The sequence below is a fragment of the Anopheles cruzii genome, chromosome 2, assembly GCF_943734635.1.
Source record: "Anopheles cruzii chromosome 2, idAnoCruzAS_RS32_06, whole genome shotgun sequence".
Classification (NCBI taxonomy): Eukaryota; Metazoa; Arthropoda; class Insecta; order Diptera; family Culicidae; genus Anopheles; species Anopheles cruzii.
Window position 1 is genome coordinate 59,413,300 of NC_069144.1, and position 26,395 is coordinate 59,439,694.

Consider the following 26,395-nt stretch of genomic DNA (forward strand, 5'->3'; position numbering starts at 1 on the left):
GCTGCAGAAATCTTCAGCCCCCCTCAAAGTGCCCAATTTACCGAGCCTCCCTCGCCTTGTCTGCCAGAAGAAAATACGTTAGAAACAACGCACCGAGAAGTGAAGCGGAACAGAGAGCAATCGGTTCCGTAGAACAAAAACATGAGCGGCGGAGAGCGAGAGCACGACTCTCGAGGCCGTCAGAACCCGCGGCCAGAAACCTTTTAACCCACAAAACTGCTGTTCCGGGACTGGCGGTGGCGGCGGTGGCGGCCTGCGGGAAGTGAAGCCACGGAAAATTATAACTGTAAAACCAGAATTCGGTACAAGTGGCGCAACGGGCCCCGCGGAGATAGGTTCCGCGAGGCAAGTTCCGCTGCGCACAATTGCACAATGCGACAGAGGGTCGCCAAAAGCTCTCGACTCGCACTTTCGGGTAACGTTGTTCGGACTGAGTCGATTTGCGAGTTGCGAGGCCCCAGACGGCGTACTCTTAAGTGTCGACCAAGAATTGGTGCTTCTTCTTCTGCTCCGAGTCCGTCTTCCGGGCGTAAGGAGCCACCGAAAAACCAATTAAGCAGATATCGCTTGACACATCTTCATCTTCACCGTTCGAAGGGGTCCATTACGATATCTTACGACACTCCGAGAACATCCCTGGCTTCAGGTCGATCACCGGGCGGCGGGCCGGCAACCCGATCCGGGGTGGGGGGTGGTTATAAAAAGCCACCGAATATGCATATGCTTTAAATTCCCGAACGCAGTCCGCTGTCGACACGTTCCATTCGCCGAGCGCGCGCGGTATTATTAATAGACCCGTAGCGACTCCGGTGGCAATATGAGGCCGATGCCAGGACAGAGGATTGCTGTCGGCGAAACGCACTCAACGATCCGGGCCGTAGCAGGCCGTAAAGACAAAAATGGGCGCTAATCATAGTCCGTCCCCATGTTAGGCGGTTCCCTAGCGGAGCGTATCGATAACCGATACGTCCAGTGTCGGACCTGAAAGCCATCGGAGCTGCGGAGGCGTCTTCCCTTCATTAATTAGCATGACGCTGGGCAAAATCGGAGCACACCCACCCCATGGGAGCGGGTGGGCGCGCATTCCCGGGTCGCTTCGCACCCGGCCGAAATTGATAGCCCGGACACCCCGGACGTCTGGACCGGTCCATCGAAGTGAAGTGGAGCGCGCACCCTTCAACGGGACTTTGCTCGACTCGGCTCGGCCGGGGCGGGGGGAGAAAGTGCATCTTTGGCGTTCTTTTCTGGACCCCTGCATTCCATATTTGGGAGTGTTCCATTATTCGGTGCTCCCTTTTGGGCTCGATAAACCGGAGCAAACCGGGACATTAAACATGCTAATATCTGGCGCGTCTCTGGCTGGCCTTTGAAGCTGGCCGTTCGAAATTGAAATAAATTAAACACCCTGGCACACACACACACACAAGGATGGAGGAAAATCAATCAGAAAGTCGGGGTCGGGGACAACGCCATTGCCGTTGCACCGAAGCGAAGGCCCCGATGCCTTCGCTTCGGAATTAATTATCGTCTTTCCGCGTAGCTGAGCCCAAATCGGAGGCTTGACAGCCGATGACAAAGCGATGACTTTGCGTGCCGGAAGGCCCACGCACCGGAAGTAGCTGCAGTGCAGCGGCCCACGACTAATCGTTTATGTTATCGGCATTCTCGAGCAGCAGCAACAGCAGCAGCTTCAAGATGCCCGCTGGAGGCGGCGGAACAAATTGTAGTCCCGTCGAAGCGAATGAGCCCGTGAACCCGTTCGGGGCACCTCAGCGCCAGAGGGCTGTCAGAAAAGGACGTCCGGGTGCGGTGCATCGGGCGCGTTGCTCTAATTTATGACACAGCTTGCAATTAAACCTCAGCGAGAGATAAATCTTCCCTGGCCGGGTCGGGCGAAACATTTATAACACAGGAACCGCCAACATCATCGTTGGCGTTGGTGGTGCGGTTCCTCCAAATTAAACCTACGGCTCGCGGTACGAAGGTACGTGGTTTGCACCTACGCTACGATCTTACGAGGTGTGTTTCGTGCTGCATGTTGGTGGCATAAAAGCGGACGAACATCAATATTAATTGATGAACTCCAGCCACGACCACTCGGAGTCAAAGGGGCACTAGTAATAAAAAGCAAACACGGGCCCAGCTTCTCACGACCCCGGGCGCCGCCCGGACGGTTCGGAGGGCACAACCCGGTGGGCCCCGCGCGAGAACAAATAACTGTACCCCACTCGATAATTTGTCTAAAAATATTGATTCGCTCTGAGCGGCCCGTAGGGGCCGTGGTAGGTCCCGTTGGAATATCTCGCTGCCGTTTCCGAGTAGCGGCATCGCCAGGGTGCTGGGTTTTCCTAGAACACGGGCGCAAAAAAAGATCAGAATTCAATCTCGTCGGCGGCCCATAAATCTTCATCCACAACGAGGCCCGCTCTCGGTGTGGCCACCGCCGAAGTCCGCTTCCTGAACGGTTTCGCGAAGAAAGTTCTCGCGATATCGTTATCGGCGTGCGGGCACACCTTCATTAGGCGGCTAGCGGCGGGTGTGGTAGCCACCGGGACGACCCGGGTGGTGGAACCCAATCTTGCCCTTTGGCGATCGGGTGGCGCAGTAACTGTTGTTGCCGGCGACTCTCGGCGTCATTTATGCTAATAGCGGTGCCCGGTGCCGCGGGCACAGCGAGGCTCGTGTGCGCCGGCACCGGAGTGCGTGTTAGTAGAGGCACAAATTGGCTCATCAATGAACCCGTCTTCCTGTTTACCGTTGGCTACTGGCCGCCCCATGCAGAAACCATAGCCCAGGGTGGTAGGTTTATTGACAATTTTGAACGTAACAAAAACGGGCTTAACATACACTAGCGCAATAGGGGCACGCGTAACGAACGCGTGTAATGGCATCCATAGGAGACACTACGTCTAAAACTACACACGATTGTCTCGTCCCTGGAGAGACTTCCAATGTTTACACTTGCGTGACCAGGGCCTCAGCAGGCACTCGAGCTCCTGCTGGTAGTGGACCAGCGAGGGGGAATCCTTTGCCGAGACTCGCTCCTGCTTGGAGGCCGTCTTGGCCATGCTGCGCACCCGTTCCAGGGGCGCCATGTAATCCTCCAGCAAACAATTCACCTCCTCGGGGGTGCGTCTGTTCTGAAGAATTCGATTCAAGTGCCTAGGTTTCGGTTTCCAGAGCTTTCGGAACCCACCGATCTTACAGTCCGGCACGGAACTCGGTGCAGTACTAGTAGTGGGAGCATCAGTAGTACTCGCTGATGGCACCGATGTAGTCTCACTGACAGACGTTTGAGCGTCTTTCGGAGAAAGGATTGAAAACTTCTTCAACTTCCTCTGGATGCGCCCGTAAACGTCCTGCCTGTCGTTTCTCGGTAACGGTCGTCTTCGTACCGGTTGCTTTGTGGTGTTAGATACCGAGAATACGTCCTTCTTCTGACAACATTTTTCCGAACACCAATCACATACACTTTTGTGCGAGTCGGGTAGCTTGATGAGGACGGTGAGGCCAGAACTATCGGCGGAAGTGTCCGCTTTGTCGGAGTCTTTGAAATCCTTTGCTGCAGATTTCTTAGACTCTGCTTCAGCCTCTTTGGCAGACCGTTTGGACTCAACCGAAGCGAGTTTGGACTCATCAGACGCTACAGTAGGTTTGCCGGGCTTCGACGGCTTGCGTTTTGGAGGTTTTGTAGACTTATCGGACTCCGATGAGTCCGTTTTATCCGTTGTAAAAGAGCTGGACGTAGCAGGCTTAGAGGGCCCAGAACCCTCTGCGGAAGTGTCCGTCTTAGGTTTATCGGACTCTTTGGCAGAAAGCCCCTTTTTCCATCTGGTTGCTGGCGATTTCGTAGAGTCTGCTCTAGCACGTTCGGCTGAGTTTCTGGACTCGGCTGAATCGAATTTAGACTCATCAGAAGCATCAGCAGGCTTAGTGGATCTCCACGGTTTGTGTTTTCTCCGACGTGTGGTATGCTCATTGGACTCCGATGACTCCGGCGAGTCGGGTCCACCCGGTTTAGTCGTTTTAAAAGGCCTATCAGTCTTAGATTTATCGGAGTCTTTGGTAGAAAGTCCCTCTTTCCTTGTGGTTGTTGACGATTTCATAGAGTTTGCTTTAGAATGTTTGGCTGACCTTCTGGACTCGACCGATTCATCAGAGGCATCAGCATGTTTAGTGGATCTCCACGGTTTGTGTTTTCTTCGAGGTGTGGTATGCTCATTGGATTCTGGTGACTCCGACGAGTCGGTTCCAGCCGGTTTAGTCGTCAAAGAACTGGACGTAGTAGACTTAGTCACCCCCGGCGAAGTAGACTTAGTTCCGTCGTTTGTGGTGTGCTTAGAAAACCGATGTTTGTGTTTTCTCCGAGGTGTGGTATGCTCATTGGATTCCGGTGAGTCCGAAGAGTCGGATCCAGCAGGTTCAGTCGTCACAGAACTGGACGTAGTAGACTCAGTCACCCCCGGCGAAGTAGACTTAGTTCCGTCGTTTGTGGTGTGCTTAGAAGACCGATGTTTGTGTTTTCTCCGAGGTGTGGTATGCTCATTGGATTCCGGTGAGTCCGAAGAGTCAGATCCAGCCGGTTCAGTCGTCACAGAGCTGGTCGTACTAGGCTCAGTTACCGCCGGTGAAGTAGGCTTAGTGGTGTGCTTAGAAAACTGATGTTTGTGTTTTTTCCTCGATCTGCGTGTCGTTGATTCAGGTGTCGTTGGTGTCGTTTTGGTTGTAGGTTCAGTGGACGTAGATGTTGGTCTTTCCGTTGTTGAACTAGTTTTGGTTAAGGTCGTTGTTGTAGGGTCAGTTGTTGTAGAAGTTGTTGTAGGGTCAGTCGTTGTAGAAGTTGTTGCAGGGGAAGTCGTGGTTTCCGTCGTGGTTTCCGTCGTTTCACCGCACTCTTCGCTGCTGGTTGTGGTTGACTCGTTTTCTTCTGAACTACAGGCTTGCTCCGAATCTTCGTCCTCGTCGCACTCGTAAAAGTCGCACAAATAACTCGGCTCACACGGGTAGTCACTGAGGCACGCCTGGTACATGTCCGCGTGGCCAGCGCTCGGATGATGCCAGTGGTTCACCTGCGCCACCGCGTCGGTCGTTCCGAAGCCCAGCATCAGCAGCACGATCACGGTCACCTCGAACACTAGCAACGAGAGCGGTCGTTGTACCTTCATCATCGTCGACACGCCTGCATTCGCAGCGGACCAACACCAACCGGACGAACTAATTAAACGAAATGCTGCGCGAAGGACGGCGGCCACCCAATTTAAAAGCTTCCGCGTCGAGCTTCCCCAACGTAACGTATTTTTGTTTTAGTTGCACACACGTGCCGTTCCGGTGCGCACATTTGCGCACCATCAACAAACCCGCGGCGGCGGACACGACGGACGACGGTTGTGGTGCATCAAACTGTAACCCACGGCCTAAGGTCAGCTGGCAGCCGAACTCCCCATCCGGGACGCAAGCCGACCAGAAGTAAAAAAAACCCGTTCGATGCTGATGCCGCCAACGATGTTTATCGTCCAGTGAGTCAACCGGGCATGCGACCTATCATAACCCGGACCAAGTCGAAACATTGACAAACTCGACACGTGCAAAACGACGAAGCCGGCGCCAAGCTATGGGGTCTATAGGGCCCCGGAACATTTGTCAAAACTTTTACTGCAGTCTCGCTTGGAATGGTAATCTGTTTTATTATGCTGCCTGGCGCGGTGATCTTTTTCGCATGTTTATGATCTTTATTTTGCCCGTCGGTTGCCGATATCCATTCAGCTTTCCTTCCCATTGGGATTGGCAAGAAACGGACTGATTTACAACCCTCCAATGCTGCTGTTGCCAATTAGAGTGTTTTAGTTTTCAATTTTATTACCAATTTTTCATCACTCGGAGAGATACTTATTGAGTTTTTTCTCTTCTTTCGTTTTTTTACAGGTTTGTAATGATGCCCGTCCGTTGCTTGTTTGCGCTTCCTGGGAAGGAACCCTGCTCCAGAAGCCGTTCCCCTAATCGTGGTGTATCATAAAACGGTCAGTTTATGGTCGCCATTTTTCCCACGTCTCGCGACGGAGATTGAGATCGGGCCGCCAAAAAGAAAGACGGTGGTGTGAATTAGTTAAGCTTTATTGGTGAGCTAGATCAGATTGTATCATAATTAATCATGTTATCGCCCATAGCTCCCGGTGGGCCGTGATTTATTACGGCCAACAATGAAGTTTTAACGTCCACGCAAAGTTCCACCGAAATCCGCTTGATCCGAACCGCGGCGCCTTTCCTTATCCGAACGTGACAAGCGATAACGGGGCACCAGGCAGTTGCACCGGTTGGCCAGTGGTTTTTGGACCCCCAGAACGTGAGCTTTCCATAAAACACACAGCACAACGACGGAACGGCTTGCCCTTGGCGTGGCGTACGCAATCACGAAGAAGGTGTTCCTGTTTTTGTTTCTTACTTTCAAAACAAATGCCCCATGTCGTGAGTTCTTGGCAACGAGCCATGGTTCCAGCGCCGCTCGGGTTGAGTAATGGAATGCAGTTAACGGACATTTTGTGAATGAACGGGGCCGGGGGACGGAAAAAAATCAATTTCTCAGCACATCAGCTCATGCACTTCGGGAATTGCCAAGACACGGGGCAATAAATCGCGCAAAGTAGTGGTTTTTTTGACCCCCAAAAACGGCACAACGCGCAACAGGACGGAGTGCCCCGCCATCCTGTCCGCAGGGCGAAGGCCATTATTTACATTTTAAATTGATTTTCACTGTCCCCGGCGGCCCACTCCGGGGCACTGACTTTGATTTTTATTGGATTTATGTGCACCACGACGACGAGCCGGGACGAAGAGGACGCCGCCGCCACGTATCAAAGATGCAACCGTCCCGGGCCAGGCGCAAGGTGCATCCCGCTACGGACGCCAGAGATGATGATTTATTGCACGACAATCCGTCTTCGGTGCTTCCTTCCTTCGCAGCGCCGGCGAGTTGCGTAACATGGATCGACCGCGGTCGATGGGAAGGCCTCAACAAATCGACACGAGGCACTGACCGGCTCGGTTGCCGTTCCCGTTTCTGATTTATGCCCATCGGTAGGGTCCAATAGCTTTGCAAGGAATGTTCTACTTCTTGCTCTTGGGGTCATATTTTAGAACCCAAACCCCATCGTGTTCAGTCCCAGTGACATGAACAAATTGTATGTTGAAAGGTGAGTAGCGCTCTCCGGAAGACGATTGCCAATAGCTCACTCTTGAACCGGGCATTCCATGCGCCCGACGGAACACGGCAACACTGTCGCACCAGTTGCGGTCCGCTAATTGCCAGTTTAGGGCGACTGTCACGCTACGGAACAACCCGGGCCCAGGTTTCCGATTACGCAAGCCCGCGGGTCGACGGTTATTAAAACGGTTGTCATTGCGAAATCTCACGCACGACCAAACGCACGCACGGTGCGCCAAGGCAGAGCAAAACAGCGGGGGACAGAACGCACAGCGCAGAAGGTACAGTTACTTTGCCGAGCAGGAACCCCAAGAAGCCAAGAACGCCTGTCTGCCTAAAGAACCGCAAGACGTCGCACAGTAAGCGCGCCCTGCGCATCTTAACCTTCGTGGCCTTTCCGTTCACTCTCTCTCTCTCTCTCTCGATCTTTGCCTCTCGATCTCTGGCAGACTGGGGTCTGGGAATGTGAAACCGACACCAGGGCGCTTCATTAGCAGCTAAATCAATTAGCTAATTTGGTTTGCGTGGCATTTTTTGCGCACGGCGGACGAAGGCCGGAACCGCCTCCCGGTGGCCCGGATCTTCCTGCTCGCGTCCCTGCCCGAGGGAAGATTTCGGATTCCGCTAGGCCGCCGCGGCCTGACCGCAGGCGTGCCACAGTTATGTAAATTGATCACGTCCTCCCGAGCGTTCCCGCCCTCGAAGGGATCCCGGGGGCTGCAAGAGACTGCAACGCCCGGTAATGAGGCGAAGCGGGCTGGAGTGGACGGTAGCCGGACGCGCGAACGTGCGAACCCGATCGGGGCGGGCGGATCGGGAAAACCGAAGACCAAGAGGCAACAAGATAAATTATCGCACATCGCACAAATTACATAACCCTTTTCGCGGTCTCCGGCGGTGGGTCGCGTCTTCGCGGTTGTCACGCCGGCCGGAACACCCCGCTGATCGCCCCCGCCGGCGGAACCCACCACCTGTGGTCGAAGATTCGCTTCCCACTCGGGATCATTTTTATTTCGGTTTCCCCGATTTTTCATTTTCCTTCAATTTGCACCATGTAATTGAGGTTAACGACCCGCCACCCGGTTGCAGCTCGGCCGTGGGCTGGGTCCAGCCGGCCGGCAACGAAAATGAAACCCAGCTCTGCCCAGCCCGGCACGTCCCTTTCGTTGGTTCGTTTATCGGACCGTCCCTCGCCCGGTTTTATCGCCACGGCAGACCCTCGCCTTCCCACATGTGGTGTTCCAGTTCCTGTTCGTTTCTACTCCAGTTCGCTGGGCAACGCCAGAACGCCGTTGCGCTTCGTTCTATCCGCCATCGCGCCAACATTCGATTTCCCGCCACAGCTGTATGACCCACACGGGAAACGAGTTCTCAGTTTGTGTGTGTGTGTGTGTGTGTGTGTAGGGGGGTCCAAAGATACGAGAGGAACCGAAAATTATCGCACAAATTAATGCACATCTATTTGGTGCGCCCTCAGGGGGGGCTCAGGGGCTTTCGCCTTAATCGCCACCTCATCCGTCTCACATATTTCCTTTTGGTCGCCATTTAGACCGTGAATGGGTTGCGTAAGTGTCGGAGGCTATTTTGCCCACTTCATTACAGCTTTGCTTATCAGTGGTCCTGCAGTCGAATGCATTAGTCCGCAGGCAACAGGAAGCTATATTTTCGGGACTTTCGCGCAGGAAGCTGGGTCATCGGCGCAGTCCGATCGGTTAAAAGCCACCCTCAGAATGATTTAAACCTGATCGTTCGGTTCGGTGTGTTGGATTTGGAGTTCGAATAATCACAGCTTTAATAATCTTTGGAGTTAAAATAATCGCCATTATTTTATGTTGTACCAAAAATACGTTCGTCGATCGCATGGCCAGCTGCGTGATAACGCTTGTCGTGATTTAACCGAATAAGAAGAATCTCATTCAATGCAGTGAGATGAGCGTTCTCACCGATGAGCGTCACTACCGAAAAGGAATAAAAGCGTGAATGATGAGACTCTCAGCGTGACAAACCCTAAAACCGTTTTGTAGAACGAAACAATGGTTCGAACAAGCAGTTGTTTGCCTTACTTCCTGCTACTTGGAAGTAATGCTACAAACAGCTCATCACTCGCAAACGATGGTTGGTTCATCGACTAATAGCGGCTCAGTAGTAATTGCACAGTGAGATGCAGTTTCTCACTAATAAACCTCGCCGCTCACCGCAAAGGAGCTCAATAGCCATTATTTAAATAATGACCCCAAGCCCGCGAATCCCGGTCTTTGACACGGTCACGGGGTTCCGGTCAGTGGGAAATTTATTCCATAAAATTCCAATTCATTAAACGAAAATAACAAACCATTCCTTCGTCGACCAACAAAAAAAAACCGAACGCCACTATTGCACTATTGTTTGTCACCTCGCGCCGCGCCGCGCCACCACACAAGCACACTTTCACATTTCACCGTCCAAGATTTATTAGCTCCAATTCTAACAGCTTTTCCCCAACCTGCGGAGGGGGGCGCGCCCACGTGGCGCCCAGGGCGTGCCGCGAAGAGAAATGGCGCCTCTCACGGTGCACGGTGTTAAATGAAAATGCCAATAAAACACCTTGTCTGGCCTTCGGGCATCCGGAAACTTCGGTGGGGAGGGCTCATTTGTCAAACACCGGCGAAGCAGAAAACCGGTACACTACCGGCCGCCCCCCCCCGCTCGGTGGGATTTCCCGCCACATTCCGACGTCCGCGTTGTGCTTTCCGATTTTCTTAGCCCGAGCCTCGTGGCTCGTATTTTGGGCGTTATCGAGGCGTGCCAGCTGATGATGATCATCAGCGCGGGCGATGATCGTACGCCCGGTGGGCTGGAATTCTCGGTGCTCGTTTTGATTACGAGGGATGGAAAACGGGAGGAAAACTCACGGCCACGGAAAAATACCATCGCGTAATGGTGGCCATCGGGCGGGCAAACGAGGCTATGGCGCACGGAAAAACAAAAGGAGGACACCGTAAGAGAGCTCGCGCTGTGGCGGTGGCGGCCACTACACGATCCACTTCCACTCGCTGTCGATGAAGAAACCTTCGCACCGGTGCGCGCCGGTACGAATGTGCAGCCTCATGATGTATTTTACGTGAAATCGAGCCCTTCCGGCCGTGGCCATGACACCGAAATGGGTAGCAGGCGCGCGCGCGCCCGAGACCCTTCCGCGCCAAACAGAAAGTAAACGACAACCGTTCAGCGCACCGCGCATCCGCGGGCTCATCCTCTCCCCCGGGCCGGAGGGAAATGGATTTTCTCTTTTTTGTGTCCTCCGCGTGCTCGTTAACCCACCCGTGGTCCGCCGTGGCCAGCCGCATCATAAACCGCGCGCACGTGTGTGCGAGAGGTGCATTTTGCGCACTCATTACGGGCCCGTTAGATACGCACATTTCCGCACCGTGTGGCCAGTTGACCCCATCCGACTCCGTAATCCAGCCTCGTTTTCCCTCCGATCCCGGACCAGGCAACTTCGAGGAATTATTTACATTCGTACGCCACGAAGGTTCACTTTCTCTTCGGCATCGCGCCAGGCTGCACTCCCTCCCGGCGGCACGATGATTTATGTTGGAGTCGCCCGAGTGTTTGGGAGATCGCCGCGGGCCCCCCCCCCCCGTGACAGGTTCTGTGCCGGCTGTCACCAAACACGGGCCAATTCGCCACATCAAAAGGTAGGTAAACTGGAAACGAAACCCCACGACGAACGAAAATTCGAGCGACATTTGGCAGCCGTGAGCCTGAATGACCCACCTCGGCACGCGTCGCATGCAAATTGGCAGGGCGTGAAATGGTGGCCCCCGGTACAAAGTAGCCGACGGTAGAAAGCCGCATCACCGCAGCTGGCCTTAGACCTTCTTCTTAGTGCAGCTGTGTGTTCACTTTCGATGGCCCCAAATGGTGCGCCCCGCCATTGGAAGACTTTCCTGTTTGAGCGCCGGCCGGCCGCAGGTCCTTTTAGTGCGCTCTCTGGTCGTGGTCGGCCCCATTCTGCGGCGTGGCTGGACAACATTGCGGTCTTTTATCACGTCCCAGGCCGGCTTCATAGCTACATGCTAATGAAAAGGAGTCGAGTGGTGATCAGTCTCATTTGCGAAGATCTCGGCATGCATTGCGAAGGAAGATCACCAAAGAGAATGAATCTGTTGAAGCTAAACAAAGAAAAGCGAAGATTTATTTATAGGTTAGGAAATGTAGAAGGCGAATGACAGTTGCCCTTCGGTAACGTAGCACAAGGTAACTAGACCGCAACAGAATCTTGTACTGATCGTTGTAAAAAGAAATAATTTCCACGAAAGGACCCCAAAGCCGATCGTACACTCGCTAGCGATCGTCGCCGGTGGCATTCCTGAGCCCTTTGAGGGCGTTGCGAAGCCCTTAAACAACCTAATATCGTGTTACGGGCGCGTTATCAACCTGCCTGGGCCTCCCCCCTGGGGACTCAAAAGAATGCGCCGATGCACCGGACCCCAGGGCGCGGGCGTCCCCGCCGCAAGGAATGGGGTTCAAGGGTGCATAATAATTACAATAAATGATGTGTGCCATTTTTGTTTTCGCTCCTTCTGCTGCTGCTGCGGCGGCAGCGACCATTGAATGCTCCGCGTGCTCCATATTTCAAACCGCCTTCCTCGGGAGGGCAGCAGCCCGCCGGATCGGATCGGGCCGAGAAATGGGTCAAACCGGCGCACAAGACGGCGCTGATTGGAGGCGCGCGAGCGCGCGCACTCGTCCGCCAACGCCCTGGCGGACCATCCCCAGCGTGACCCTGGCGCTGCCGGTGATAGACCCTCCGCACAAAAGAGTCCCTTCCAGCCCACCACCACCGCGGCAAGGGTGTGCAATTTTGCGGTTTCTTTTGCGCGCACCCCCCCGCGCCCGACAAGGCTCGCTGATTTATGCTTATCGCTTGGGAAGGGATTGAATTGTTTCTCTTCCCTCCCCCCCCGGGGTGGCCCACGGCCCACGGCGGGCTGGGCCCTGATTCCCGTGGGCGCGGAGGCAATCAATCGGGCCAGCGTCGAACCGTCAGGGCCGGCCGGCGCTGATGAGGGGGTCCGGCACCGGAGCATGGGAGTGGGAGAATCGACGAAACAAAACGACACGGTACGCCGGGCGACGGCTAACAGGAGGGCTAACAATAATGATCGCGTTTCGCACGCGATCCCAATCGACGCCCCGCGAATGGGATCAGTGGTGCAATGGGTGCACCACTGCGGGCGGTGGGCGGACCCGCGGCTCATGAGTCGTGTCAGGAGGGCACGAGTGCAGCCCTGCCCTTGAGGGTGGTCCTCCCCATCGTGCCGGGCGCGCATCCCGACCCTCCCGAGGTGCCGATTCCCTCCCATTATCTGCAGCCCTATGCCTTTAATTTCCTTCAGGGAAATTTACATAACCAGAAGTTGAAGCCGGCCCGAGTTGTTCAATTGTGATCGTGGCGTGGCGTGGCGCGCGATTGTTTCGCACGCGACCGCACCCAGTTAGCGATCGCCCCCTGTGGCTCGGCTCGGCACGGAACAGTGTGCCAATGCCGCCGGCCACCCGATGTTGGAGAGAATGTGGAACGTCAATTAAATCATTACCGCCCCCAGACCAACGAGGTGCCAACACAAGCTCTAAGGCATCCGTTCGCCGGGTTAGGGCACCCTCGTTATCGTTCGCCGGAAGAAGATGAAGTCTTCACACAGTCTGTTGGTCTCGGGTCGACGGGCATAATCGCCGATAAGAGTCCCAACTTGAAGTTGAAGTTTGGAATGGAAGCCGGAGTTCCAGAAACCCTAAAACGAAAGATCTTTTATCGCTGATCGGAGAGGTGTTCCATTGGCAAATCTGAATACGATTTGAATTTTAAGCAGCTCATGATACCACAATCGCCTTACACAACCTGGTGTCAGCTGAAGAGGTGGTCTGTGAAGAGTGTCGCCCACAAGCGATCGGAAACCCATTCACAGAGTTAGATGGGACGATAAGATCGGTAAAAGCAACGGGGTCTGGAACTCGGCGTTTGCTGTAAAAAGGAACCACACCTTCATTAGCTTATCTTGGCCTACCTTGGATGCTGTCTGTCCGATACCATCTCATAAAATGTCCTTTTTTATTCGCAAGTCTGCTCGCGACCCGATTCCGGGCTCTCCTAACGCGTCGCCTGCAACCCAATTTCTAGCGCTAATGGACTCCATTCAGACCGTGACCGATCGGCCGCAAAACGGCATATTCATCCAGATTGGCACCGCGCGTCTCGGGTCGGGATATCTGACCCGATGCACTCTAATCGATTTACTCCACCTTTCCAGAATCCGTCCCATCGGTGATCGACACAGAGCCCTCGGCTGGCAGCCGACAAAGTAAGGCCGTCTCGACGCACTGCCCTCGGTCCTGCCCGGTCCAAAGTACGCCCCAGGACGCGGTCTGCGGCACCGACGGACTGATCTACGCTAATCTGTGCGAGATGAAGAAGAAAACCTGCAGCAAGGCGTCACCGAACGCGGTTTCGGAGGATAAGGTCGGTTGCGAGCGGTCCAAGGGCTCGCAGTGCAACCACCGCTGTCCGACCGAGAAGGACCTAGTGTGTGGCACCGACGGCCGGACGTATCTGAACCGGTGTATGCTGCGTGTGCAGGCTTGCCGGGTCGGAACGGCCGCCGTTTCGCTGGCTCACGTAGGCCCGTGCGCCAACGGGAGCGTGATCCGCGAATCGTGCCCCGTGGACTGCAACAGTGCGCCGCAGGATGGTCCCGTGTGCGCCTCGGATGGCAACGTGTACAACTCAACCTGTCAGATGAAGCTCATTACCTGCGGCCAGGGTGTGGTAAGTGTGCATCGCTCTCTCTCTCCGATAACCATCACTGACGCCGACGGCGGGGCGGTCCATTTGCCTAGGTACGGACGAGCCGGAAACACTGCCAAAGTACACGCAACTGCCGCGAGTCCTGCTGGCGTGTGGCCCGTCCAACGTGCGGTTCCGATGGGCGGCTTTACGCCAGTGCCTGCAAGATGCGCGCCTCCAACTGTGGCAAACACGTGTTCGAGGTTCCGATCTCCTACTGCATGTCGCAGGAACGAGCCGGCGGCAGCTCGCACAGTGCCAGCAATAAGATCGAGGACTGCCCCACCGAGTGCCCAAAGGATGCCCAGCAAATGATCTGTGGCAGTGACGGCAACATCTACACCTCGACGTGCGAACTGAAGATGCTAAACTGCGGGTAAGTCGGGCGACCCCGGGGAGCCCCGGATCCCCGAAGTGCACAACACAGAACGATCCCGCTCTCTCTCTTGCTCTGTCTCTCTTTGTAGGCAGAAGAAGAAAATCCAAGCCCTGACACTGGACCGGTGCAAGCAGAAAATGAACCGCTGCAAGTCGCTGCCCGCCTGCAAGCAACACTCGAAGAACGGGGCCAGCTTCTTCGGCGACCAGAAGGACATGCTTTGCGGCACGGACTCGAAGACGTACAGCAACGACTGCGAGCTAGCGCGGGCCACTTGCCTGTAGGTGGCAACAAAGTTGCGCGCGGCGCCCATATCCGATGTTGATCGTATCTTCGCGTGTCCGTGTTTCATTTCAGCCGCGGAGTGCAACTGGCGCACATCGGACCCTGCACGCAACTCAAGTCGAAGGTGGACGTTACCGATTGCACCAGTTGCACGTACGACGAGGAACAGACCGGCCCGGTGTGCGGCTCCGATGGCAACACGTATAAATCGCGCTGCGAAATGAAGCAAACGACGTGCGGGCTGCGCGTGGTGCCGGTGTCGCTGAAGAATTGCGCCACGACGGCGCTGTGCCAGGCCAACTGCGAGAAGCAGCCGACCAGCTACGTGTGCGGCTCGGACAACAAGCTGTACCCGAACGAGTGCCACATGCGGCGGGAAAACTGCGGCCGCCACATGTTCCTCGTGCCCCTGAAGCGCTGCCTGGCCGCGTTCACCTTCAAGGGCTGCTCAAAGATCTGTCCGCAGGAGTTCGAGCCGGTGTGTGGTACCGACGGCAAGACGTACTCGAACGAGTGCTTCCTCAGCATCGAAAACTGCCGGTCGCGGTCGATGGTGCAGAAGAAACACGTCGGACCCTGCGGCCGGCCCGAGGAACCCTCGCACAACTATCTCTACTAATGCAGCAGCGGCGACCCCATCCGAACATTCCGCACACCTCCTTCACACACTGCCATTGCGCTGTCCGTTTGTTTCCGGCCAGCTATGGGCCACCCCGATATCTACCGAATCTACATCGCCCTCCAACTCGCCCGCTGTCCTGTCCTCTCGTTTCTTGTAGCTAAGTTGTAGACTTAAGAGTACCCAAGTAAAGTTAGTGACCCAAACCCGCTCTCTCCCTCCCCAACAGTAGTGTGTAGTTCGTAGATAAGTTAACTTAAATCCCGCGCCCGGCCAAAAGGAACCACTTTCTCTCGGCCATTCTCGTCTTCACACACTCTCCTACCGGTGACCGGTGGACACCGTCCGATCCGGAACACGAAACACGAGACTGCCACACTGCGCCTTCCATGCAATAGCCAGCCGCCGATGGCACCGATCGGTCGGGAGCCTTTTTTGGACAACTTTTACACCGCAAACCTGGAGTCCCTTCCGGTTCCGCTACCAGACTGTCTCAGCCACTTTCCTCTCTCTTCCTTTCTCTCTCTGGTCACGTGATTTTAAAAGAATATTAACAAAAGTAATATTAAAAGGAAAACGATTACAAGATGTTTGTGTAATTTATGTGGTCTGCCGAGGATTGTCTGCCGTGTGCCGTGCGTGGAGCGAGCCCGAACGGCCGGGGAGCGGGCCCGGTGCCGGTGTGATTGGGCGCGGCCGAACACCGAAATGTGGGCGCTAACTTATATCTTACTAAAACTAGAGTTACACATATCAGCAGCGGCGATCAAACGGCGATCAAACGTACAGCAGCAGCATAGGGAAAGTTATCAGAACTCGGAGCGTTAGTCAGCGAGCGTGCCTACCACACACAGACACAGGATCGTAACGCGTCATTCGTCAACATTTCACACTCCGATCGATCGTTCGGTTCTCGGTGTAATGAATGGAACATTTCGAAAATGTGTTTTGTTTGCCAATAAAGAAGAAAGGAACAAATTTAAGCTTTGCCTCACTCCGTCCGTGCATTTTTATTTCTCTGATTCCCGCCCTTCCCGTTAGCTAACGTAGTGTGGCCCCGGTGTGGGGACACTCTTCAACGGTGAATCGAAATCCGTCTCCATCGGTTCGGGCGCCGGCTCCTGGTGCAGTGCTCCGACCCGTTTCTGCAGATTCTCGTACAGCTTGTGAACGCTCTCGTGATGCTGGGCCGTCGGTTGCAGCGCCTTCATCAGCGTCATCAGTCGGGCCTGCGGCAGCTTCTGGTGGATGTACCAGAGCAGCTTCAGCATGTGGCGCGTCACGTTGTCACGCGTAAGCCCAGCGAACAGAAACTCATCGAACAGTCCGGTGCAAAAGTCTTCGTTCGCAAACTCGTCCGACATCGGAATGATGAGCGCGATCAGCGAGTGCAGGAACGGATCCTCGTACGCCCGATCGTCCTTGCACGACGACAGTATCGCCATGACGCGCAGTATTCCCACACGATCCTTCTGGCGGGCCGTGTGCAACGTGTAGTACATGGCCAGAATCGAAGCCACCGCGCTCTCCTGAATGTACGCCTCGACAGCGTCGGGCGCCGGTCCGGAATGTTCGATGATCGTGATGGCACTTTCGCGCTCGTCCGGCGGAAACTTCGAGTGCAAGTTTCGCACCTGATCGTCCACCATCAGGGACATGAGGGCGGGCAAGAATTTCGTCACCACCTGACTGTCCAGCTTGGGTTCCTTAAAGTCCTGCGAATCGATCATAATCCACGCCGAAAGGCCCAGCGCCAGCATGCGCAGCAACAGGATGAGGATCGTGTTTTCGCGCGGCAGACCCTCGTTGTTGATCAGGTGCTGCAGAATCTTGATGGCCGACGTGGCCAGGAAGTTGATCGCGTACGGATCGCACAGTGTCATCGACAGATCGCCCAGCACCTGCTCCTGGCCGCGCTTGATGTTGTCCAGGAACCCTTGCAGCTCGCGCGATCGCTTAATGTCGACGTTCTTCTCGCGGATGCACGCATCCAAGCACCACGTAAACTTGTGGCACGGGTCCACCGAGATGATGTCCTGCACTTCCAGATCGTGCAGCGCCATCAGCAGCTCCGCCCGCAGCGTACAGTAGTGCACGTTTCGCGTGCGTAGAAACAGCGTCCGCAGAAACTGCAGCACCATGTCGTACAGCTTCACGCTGTTGCCGATCATGTGAGCCAGCTTTTGCACCACCTCACCCTGCCGGCGCACCTTCGGGGTGGGCGTGAAGAACAGGTTCGTGAGGTTCAGGTGGTCGAACAGAATGTGCTCTTTCTCGCGGATGTATTGCGACAGCAGGGGCGACACCTCGTCGCCAAACAGCGACTGATTGTCGCGCCAAATTTGCCGCTTCACTTCCGTGTCCGTGTCCTGATACAGCTCCCGATCGCGCACCAGAATGCGCAGGTACTTGTCGTCGATGTGGGGCGTGTTGCGCAGGATACACATCACCACCGGACGCAGGGCTTTCACGCGCACCACGGGGAAGCTCTTCACCAGCAGCTCCTTCAGTTTACGGTCCCTCTCGCGGCCCTCCTTCGCTCCCACCTCGTTGATGTGTGCAATCAGCTTATCGCGCAGTTCCTCCAACACGGACGTGTGAAAGTCCAACCTCCGCACACCGTGCAAATCCAGCAACGGCAGCATCGGGCGCAACGATGGCAACAGGATGCCGTTTTCGAGCTGGAAGTTTTCGATCGCCTTCAGAGGGTCATCGCAGCAGGACAACCTGTTAGAAGAGAATATGGATTAGCAGCAGATCGGGTTCCGCCGAATCGAACACGGAAACATACGCTTCACGCAGGAAACTCTGGCCCGGCACATTCACTTCCTCCAAGCCGGTCCCGGGAAATTTGGGCGGTGCGGACATTATCACACTATCAGCAAGGCAAACAAACACAATCAGCAATTCTATGCTGTGAATTGTTGGATGGTTAGTAAAAACAAATGTTGTTTGACGCCACTTTTGACAGGGTAGCAGATTTTGACAGCTTACAGGGTGATGATGATTTCGCCGAACTAAATTCGGGAACAAACTAAAATCAAACTAAAATCAAACTAAAATCAAACTAAACTAATAATAGTAAACAAAGGAAAAAAAAGGAAAAATGAGAAAAAACTAAATCAATTTATCTTAAAAAATCTTCAGTTTCAAGTTTAGGCTTGTTTTAACGCTAAAATGATAATGTTTTTTGACAAGTTAGTTCGAATGTGTGAGCCGCATTTTCCCGAAATTCGGGAACACAGTCTCGAGTCATGTTCGAAAGTCAGGTTCGAAAAAACATAGAGAGCGCAGATAAACGAGAGAGAAAAGAGAAATCTCGCTATGGTCAGTTTCGGTTAAGAAAGGTAAGGTTCAAACGTCATTTTTGAATTCTTCTAGTTAAAAAAAAAACAGAAACAGACAGATGCTCAGAAAGACAGAGAAAGAGTTGTTTCGAAAAAAACATTCAAGCGTGCGGTTGTGTTTCTCTCGTTCGGCCTCTTTATTTGCGTGCTGTTTCGATGGAGTGAGAAGTGAGGTGAGAAGAAGTGCCACGAGTTGGATGTGTTTTGTAACGTACGTCCCAACGTAAAATGTTCGATTAACAACGTCCGATGTGCGGAAAATGTAACGTTTTATGTTATGTTGTGTTGTTAGGTTGTTACGTTGGCGCAGCCATCCCGGGTTGAGATTTTAGTGGTCCGTCGATTCGTGTGAATCCGAAAAAGGGCGACACCGGAGTCCGAGAACAGCAATTGCGTTTCGTGTCCAGTGTGCGTGTGTGCGACCGTGCGTGCGTTTCGTGTGTTCGTGAGGATCGTGCCAAAAATTGAGAAAACCCATCGGCGGTGTATTTTTGCGTCCGACGGCGGTGGTGTCACTAATTTCCAGGCTAAACGTCCGAAACCTCTGGTAGGGTTGAAGAGGAAAGCCAGCTCCGGATCAAGTGAGCGAGACGCCGCATCGCATCGAGCAGGTGAGTGGTGGTGGTGACCCGACAGGGACGGCAGATGAGTTCACGGGATAAAAGCCTCGGGCACGGGAACGGGATGGCAGATGTGTGGCCGTCGGTCGAACAACAGTTATCTTTTCATCCAAAAGAGTGTCAGAAGCTGGACATCGCTAAAGCAATAGGCAGTTGCGCCGAGATGTACTCATATTCGCCCACCAACGACTGATCCGTGTGCAACACCAAACATGGATAGGTGAAGGATAAAGCACAACCGTAAGGTCAAACGTTGGGGGTTCAGCGAAATGAATGTTCAGTTTTTAATCGCAAACGGTGGTGAGAAAGTGAGGCATCAAAAGGGTGAGCACAAGAAGTGGAGCAAAGGAAGTGTGTGTGTGGAGCGCGTTGTTGGACACGGCAGTGAGCGGAAACGCGGTGAAGGAAGCGAAGAAGTTTAATTTTGCTTTGATTGTGTGCACTGCGAGTGTGTTTTTTTCTCCTTCGTTTCCACGGTCCGTCATCGAATGGTCGCATCATCACGTTCTCACGCACACGCTCATGCTACGCACAGACGTTGTGTGCCGGTATTGGTGTCACTTTTGCGAGGGATGCGAGTGTTTTTTTTATTTCTCAGCCTCTCTAGCGTGAGCCGGGACTTGTGAGCAGTGAGCCAGAGTGAGACGTGAGCTGCTCGTGCTTCTTCGTCGTCTTCGTTGGCGTCGTCGTCGCCGTCGTGGGATTTCGGGTGGTAAAATTGAATTGTTTTTCTTTGCCGCACCGCGCCGCGGACCGTGTGCTTTCGTCGTTGCCCACCCCGCTTTCGTGCTGGAACGTTTTTGTTTATAAACTTTTATCCTCTTCCTCCCCGTTCTCGCGAGGTGAGATTTCTGGCCCCGGAAAGCGTGTGTGTGTGTGTGTGTGTATAGTTTGCTCTGCTGGGTTGCTGAGAACGAAAGACAGAGTTAAAAAAACGGAAACATCATTTTCCAAAACCCGAGAAAAATAAAACAAGTGCTGGAAGGTACCACACAAGAGCGAGCATGTTTATGTTTCAAGTTTGGGCCGCCCGGACAAAGTTATTGTTTTTCTTTTCCCGAACCCAGCAGCAGCAGGCCCACGGTCCATCGTCCTTCCAAAACAGACACAGGAGGCTGCGTCTTGCAGGATTCGTTCGCTCGCTCGCGGGGTTTACGTTCGCGGTGTGTGTTGTTCGATTGAAAGCAGAAACAACTCGACGAGTTTAACGATGTTGGCCCCGTGGCTGTGCATGTTGGCTTATGGTGTTTTCCCGTGTTCTCTATCTTTCAGAATGTTGCATCCGCTGAAGACGGCGTTTCCCACAAAGCCGACGTCGTCGTAACACAAATCGTGATGCATAATCGAGCGCGGAGGCGTGCCCTTTCACATCGAGCAGCATTAATAGGCAAATATTGATTTGATGAACCACTGGCGTCCCGGCGGATAGTCGGCGAAACGAAAAAGAAGACCCAAGGGCCAAGGGAACGAGCACAGAAACGGAAGAAACCGGACCCCGGATGGTGCGCTGAGCCGCCGTGTCCCGTACCGTAGCTCCGAAAGCTCCGATGCTGCGGCCGCTGGAAGAAGGATGTGAGAAGAAAGTACGGTCGAGTAGAGAGCGTCGTCTCGGGAGGCGACGACCAGCGCTGCTGGCAGAAAAATAAAGAAAGGCAAGAAAGGAGGGCAAAGTGAACAAAGAAGAAAAAGCCACAGAAACAAGGCCCCGTGCTGCTGCGGGAAGAAAGATCAAAGAAAGCTGTGCACAGGTTTGGTGTGGTGTACTCGCGCGGTTATGTGTGTGTGTGTGTGCGTTTCCGCGTTAAGTGAGCTTTGTTGAGCCCCCCGTTCTCCGCAGGGCAAATCGTGTGGTTGGCGTTTAAGCAAACATGTGGAAGTGAAGAATAAAGAGGCAACCATAGCAACGGGGGAAACGGAACGGAAAGCGATCCCTGCTGATCCCTTGGCGTACACCACTGAGGTGTAAAATTGTGGTGGCCGATGAAAAGTGCGAAATTCAATTTTGCCACCATGTGTGTCCCCTGACGGTGGATGTGTGCGTGTGAGTGTGTAGTGGCCATCACCGTTTAGGTGACTAGTGCGGTCGTTTGTTTATAGTAAATAGTTGCCGCCAACTCGCGCCAAGTTAAAAACGTAATAGAAGTGAAAGGCAAACCAAGGGCCACCTTTAACCTTAACTATTGGGGAGGGCACACAAACGGTTGGCTCCGGTACGCAAACCGGTATTCCGTGCCGCTCCTTCGCCGGCCCTTCCGTGAAGCCGCGGGGAGTGGGGGGTTGGTGAAAATGGCGGCCACCAATCGGGCACGGCCGCCGCCCCGCGCCAACATTTCGTTCTTCTCGAAGATTCAGGGCAAGATCAGCGACGCTTGCGCCCAGCAAAAGTTCCTCACCGACAAGAAGACGCTGGAGAAAACGTGGAAACTGATGGACAAGGTGGTGAAGCTGTGCCAGCAGTCGAAGATGAACCTCAAGAACAGTCCCCCGTTCATACTGGATATTCTGCCCGACACCTACCAGCGGTTGCACCTGATCTACTCGAAGTACGAGGATCAGATGCACTTGCTGCACTCGAACGAGCACTACAACATCTTCATCAACAACCTGATGCGCAAGTGCAAGCAAGCGATCAAGCTGTTCAAGGAGGGCAAGGAGAAGATGTTCGACGAGAACTCGCACTACCGCCGCAACCTGACCAAGCTGAGTCTGGTGTTTTCGCACATGCTGAGCGAGCTGAAGGCGATCTTTCCGAACGGCCTCTTTGCCGGCGATCAATTTCGCATCACCAAGGCGGACGCGGCCGACTTCTGGAAGACCCGCTTCGGTAGCAGGTACGTTACCACCCATTCGTTGCCTTGGTTTCTGCGAAAACCTGTGACCCGTCCGCGATGTCATCAGATATGGTGCCGCGCGCCTAATGGATAGCTACCGTTCGGCCTGCTGAAGCTCGCTTGCCAATTTCATTCATGTTTTCTGGAAAACGCTGTAGGCAATCGAGTAGGCCGCCAACCGCGTATCATCAACGTTGGCGGGGTTTCATTTCGCCCGTCTCAACTTCTGTGTTATCTTTTCTTCGTCAGCACGGCGGCGGCGGCGGGATATGTGTCGTTCTGAGAAACGGTCCCCATCCCCATCAAAGAACAGTGCCCGGGGGGACGCAATCGAAGTTCCTGGCGCCGCGCCCGTATCATTCGAACCGAAGGCCACCTTTTTAGGCCTTCGATTTGTGCTATTTGGCCCGAAAAAAGGGCTAATTCAGCCGACTGCCGCGCCAGATTCAATACCGTCTGTGGGGTTGCCCTTTTTATGACGTGTTCGCACGGTCGAAGAAGGCGCTGGCATCGAAGATAGCACGGTTCGAATCGGAGGAAAAAAGGGTCTCTAAGAAGGTGAAATGAACCGCACCAACGTTTGGGCACCGATTCTGATGGTCGAAGTTCTCCGAAACCAGCGCACAGGTTTCGTTTGCCCTTTTTGCAGCTGCTACGTTGCTTGCGTGTTTACAAACTTTCGCGATCGAACGCGCACGAATATCGCCGAAAAACGGGCCCCGAAAAGCTTGCGGTTTATTTGCCACACGGTTCGCAGAAATGGATTTTCGTAATCGGATGGATCGCAAACCGCCGAACCCGACCGCGAGAGGAGCGCGTTTCATGAATGGAAAAGATTGGTGCTCCAAGACGAAAATAGCCCGCCGCCGCCGCCGGTGGAGCGCCAAAAGCGTACGGGGACGAAGGGGTGCGCGCGCCCGCTCGTGGTGTTAATGGGTGGCGAGGGCACAAGCATCTGGCCAAAAGGTTAACGAGTGTGGTAAATCGATTTCCATCGCCGTTCGTCACCGGTTCAGTGGCCTGGCCGGTGACCGGCGTGGTAACCATACCGTCAATTGAATCATCGAATGACAAAATGACGTTAGAAGCATACACTTTCGGACGGAGCAGGCTACGGAAAGCATGCCAAGCCCACTTTGACCTGCTGCTCGCGGGCATAACGAAGCTTACGAAAATGCCACTCTACCCGCCGCCGTCGATTTCAATTAATTGCACATCCATCACCATTGTGCCGGGTGCACCCCCTAAGCCGCTTTTCAGTGTCCAAAACGGCCACGCAACAATCAATTTAAACTTCATCAAACGAAGACGCGGCTCGCATTATCTCACTGCCGAAGAAGATGGACCAGATATGCGAGAGATCATCTTGCCGGCATGTTTCGAAGGATCCGGCGATCGGTTTCGGCGCGGCCACGGAAAGAGAGCGAAATATGGGTTCCGCTTTTTAATGCTGCTCTTTGGGGGGGGGGCCTCACAAAACGAGGCCGCGTTAGCTACCCGCGAACGGGTAGATGTTTGCACAAAGATACCCGACACCTGGCCGCCGGCGGGCCGCGGGCCAAATAGTTGCGCTTCGTTACTCTTCGCGCGTCATATTTGCGTTTTGCGCGCTTCACGAGCACGTGGTGTGCGCGAACGGAACGTGACGTCGTTGCTGGTGCGCGAGTTTCGAAACGAGCCAGCGAGCGGTCTCTCCCTCTCTCTCTCGATCGGCCGTTGCCGTTTGCCGTTTGACCCGTATCGTGTGCAAAGTGCACCGGGGGCCTGGGCTGGCCTGTCCCCTTTCGTTAGACCATTTTGCAGATGCATTTCAATTTGGCGCAGAAAGACACAGGCCAGTGAACGTTACATCGTTGCCATCGCCCTCGTTACAGCGCCAGCGTCGGGCTCTCTGTTGTGGCCAGAATTCAGGAAGGGAATGTGCCGGCCATTTTTATTGCACACCCGCCCCCGTCCCCATACGAAACGTGCCCTCGACGTGCCCTTTTTTGCGGTTTTACCGGGGATGCAGCTTTCATTCGCGCCCTCGTTCGGCTCGCAAACCATTCGTCATCGCGTCAAACCGCCCTTTCTGCGGGCCCGGGGGGACCCGCGGTCGGGTTCCGAAAATTGCTGGCCAACTAATTACCATTCTGCAACACGGCACGGCGGGGGGCAGGCAGGCCCACTGCCAAAAAGCGTCAGCGGTTGCGTTCACTGTTTCGGTGACACATTTCCTTCGGCGCACACACTCGGGGCCTCCCGGATGTGCACCGCGCTCACCCGGCCCCCCGGCCTGGCTTCGCCTCGCCGGTTGCAATATTATGCGTTTTTTTGTTTGTCGCCAAACGGCGTTGCCTCCGATGCATGCTTCCGCACACACGATGCTGTCTCGCGTCACGATGCCAGTTTGGGGCCACCGCGCGCGGCGGCAACTCTGTGTTTGGTTGGTTGGCTGGCTCGCGTTGAATTTTAATTCGCGACCAGCTGTTGTAGGGGACGGGAAGGTTGCTATTTTGCGACGAACGGGGCGTTTTCCGGTCGCTCCGCCATTTGGAACACCATTTTGTGTTCCGCCGTCGTCGTCGTCGGCGTTGTTTTTTATCAACCCTCCCATCGGAGTGTTATTTTCGGCCGAAAAACTCTTCTTATTTGCATTTTAAACACAATCTGAAAACTTCGTATTAAGCCCTTTTTAATACCGAATACCGAGATGAGTTTAAAACACAATGATTTACGCCCCAAACGGGTGACCCCTCATCGTGTGGAACATAAATTACCTTTTGCCTAAAGGCCCCGGTTCGGGTTGCATGGGAGGTCATTGTAATTGACGACGGTTACCGTAGCCTTTCAGTTGGCCCTGTTTGAAGTTTAAGTGCACAGATCGATGTGGCCCTCAGTGTGGCATATTTTGCTTCAATCGAAACGCCGATTTTGAGGATTAATTGGCGTCTGTTGATTAAAGTAATAGCTCTGTTCGGAGGGGCCTCGGTGTGTCGGCGGCCCTATCGTTAAAGCTTCTTTTCCGACAGTCTTCCTGTGATCGCGTCTCACCATCATCATCGATTATAAGGCTCCGATCGGTCCCGGAGGGTCCGGTCCGGTCCGGGTTCTGTCGGGGAGATCAGAAAAATTAGAATTAATTTAATTTTCATCCGCTGCTTTCCACCCTCAACACGCAGAGAGGAAGCGGCCGAACGGGAGGAAGCCCACGGTCCAGGAAAACCGGTACCCCGGGAACCGACGCAGCCGCCTCCGGCGAGTTTATGGTAAATGCGGCGCGCAGCATAATCTGCTTCCTCCATTCTCTGCTCGGAGCTCGGAGGGGTCCCAAATGGAAGAGTTTTCGACAGATTTACCCGTAGAATCCGGGAACGCCCGGAGACCGGAGCTGCATTCTCGATAGAAAGTAAACGAATTAAATACAAATTTGATTACCACGGCCCCGGATTTGGAAGAAATAAAGTTTGGAACGAAGCTTTCCTCGCCCACGTTGCGTCCCGTGGTCCGTCCGGTCGTCTAGTATTAGGTTTATTACTTTCGGTGAAGAAATAAAACGCCGGGGAACCTAAGCGCGGCTAAGATCTGTATTTGTTTCGTACATAAATCATGCTGATAAATTCGCTCTGAGCCTTCTGACGCACTGCCGCGTGCGTGCGTGCGTGCGTTGGCCAATGTCGGGCAGGAAGTAAAACTTTGCACTCTGTTTACACGACCACCGGAGGTCAACGGAGCGGACCCGACTCCGAGTGGTGGGTAGCTCGTGGGCTGACTCTTGTTTTCTTTCCCGGGAATTGGCTTAATAATTGTGTTGTGGAAAACCGGCGGAGACATTTCATTCGATTTTCCTTCGCCCAAATGGTGAGTTCCAATGCGTGCCAAATCGGAACGTAGGAAATAACCTACGAGAATGGCCCATCCGTTCCCATCGTTTTTTTTCCTGCTCCTCCTGCTTGTGCTCCTTTCATGTGGTGGCCACCCGAAGCACCAGCGAACCACGATTATTTGCACAAACGTCAATATTTGTGGCGCGGTTTTTGGTTCCTCCCCCCAGAGTCGCAGTGAAGCAAAACTCACACGCCGCGTATTGATCCGGAAAATCCGGCTCCCGGCGTCGTCTCGAATTCTTATCCTTCGCGTCGCGCGGCGCCGGATGAAGAATCGAATCGAACGAACGGAGCACAATCAAACGCGCCACACATGGTGGCAACAATACCGGAGACCACCACCATGACTCGAGAAGGATGAATAAATCGGCCATCGGCCCTGGGGAGAGCCACAGAGGGTGTCAGATGACAGCGTTTTTTTGCG

The 26,395-nt window shown here is 54.2% G+C and overlaps 4 protein-coding genes across 5 annotated transcripts in view; 2 read left to right on the forward strand and 2 right to left on the reverse strand.

Annotated features, from left to right (window-relative positions):
• Window positions 1–2,915: 2,915 nt before the first annotated feature.
• On the reverse strand, window positions 2,916–5,168 carry LOC128267129 (platelet glycoprotein Ib alpha chain-like). The gene is made up of 2 exons (XM_053003917.1): window positions 4,610–5,168; window positions 2,916–3,301 (listed from the first exon to the last, which is right to left on the reverse strand). The coding sequence occupies exons 1-2, from the start codon at window positions 5,166–5,168 to the stop codon at window positions 2,916–2,918; spliced, it is 945 nt and encodes a 314-aa protein (XP_052859877.1).
• A 1,315-nt stretch (window positions 5,169–6,483) lies between these two features.
• On the forward strand, window positions 6,484–15,347 carry LOC128267130 (agrin). The gene is made up of 5 exons (XM_053003918.1): window positions 6,484–6,508; window positions 13,492–14,006; window positions 14,078–14,400; window positions 14,492–14,683; window positions 14,761–15,347. Exons 1-5 carry the CDS (start codon window positions 6,484–6,486, stop codon window positions 15,305–15,307), a joined length of 1,602 nt encoding a protein of 533 aa, XP_052859878.1. The 3' UTR covers window positions 15,308–15,347.
• Window positions 15,348–16,311: 964 nt separating this feature from the next.
• On the reverse strand, window positions 16,312–18,231 carry LOC128267359 (negative elongation factor B). Its single transcript, XM_053004177.1, has 2 exons — window positions 18,099–18,231; window positions 16,312–18,034 (listed from the first exon to the last, which is right to left on the reverse strand). The coding sequence occupies exons 1-2, from the start codon at window positions 18,173–18,175 to the stop codon at window positions 16,345–16,347; spliced, it is 1,767 nt and encodes a 588-aa protein (XP_052860137.1). The 5' UTR covers window positions 18,176–18,231; the 3' UTR covers window positions 16,312–16,344.
• Window positions 18,232–21,560: 3,329 nt separating this feature from the next.
• The window catches only part of LOC128277713 (E3 ubiquitin-protein ligase CBL), a 40,802-nt gene continuing 35,967 nt past the window's right edge, over window positions 21,561–26,395 (forward strand). For both annotated transcript variants that reach the window (XM_053016215.1, XM_053016216.1), the window contains exon 1: window positions 21,561–22,105. In XM_053016215.1, the coding sequence (XP_052872175.1) occupies window positions 21,561–22,105 (545 nt within the window). The remainder of the gene's footprint in view (window positions 22,106–26,395) is intronic.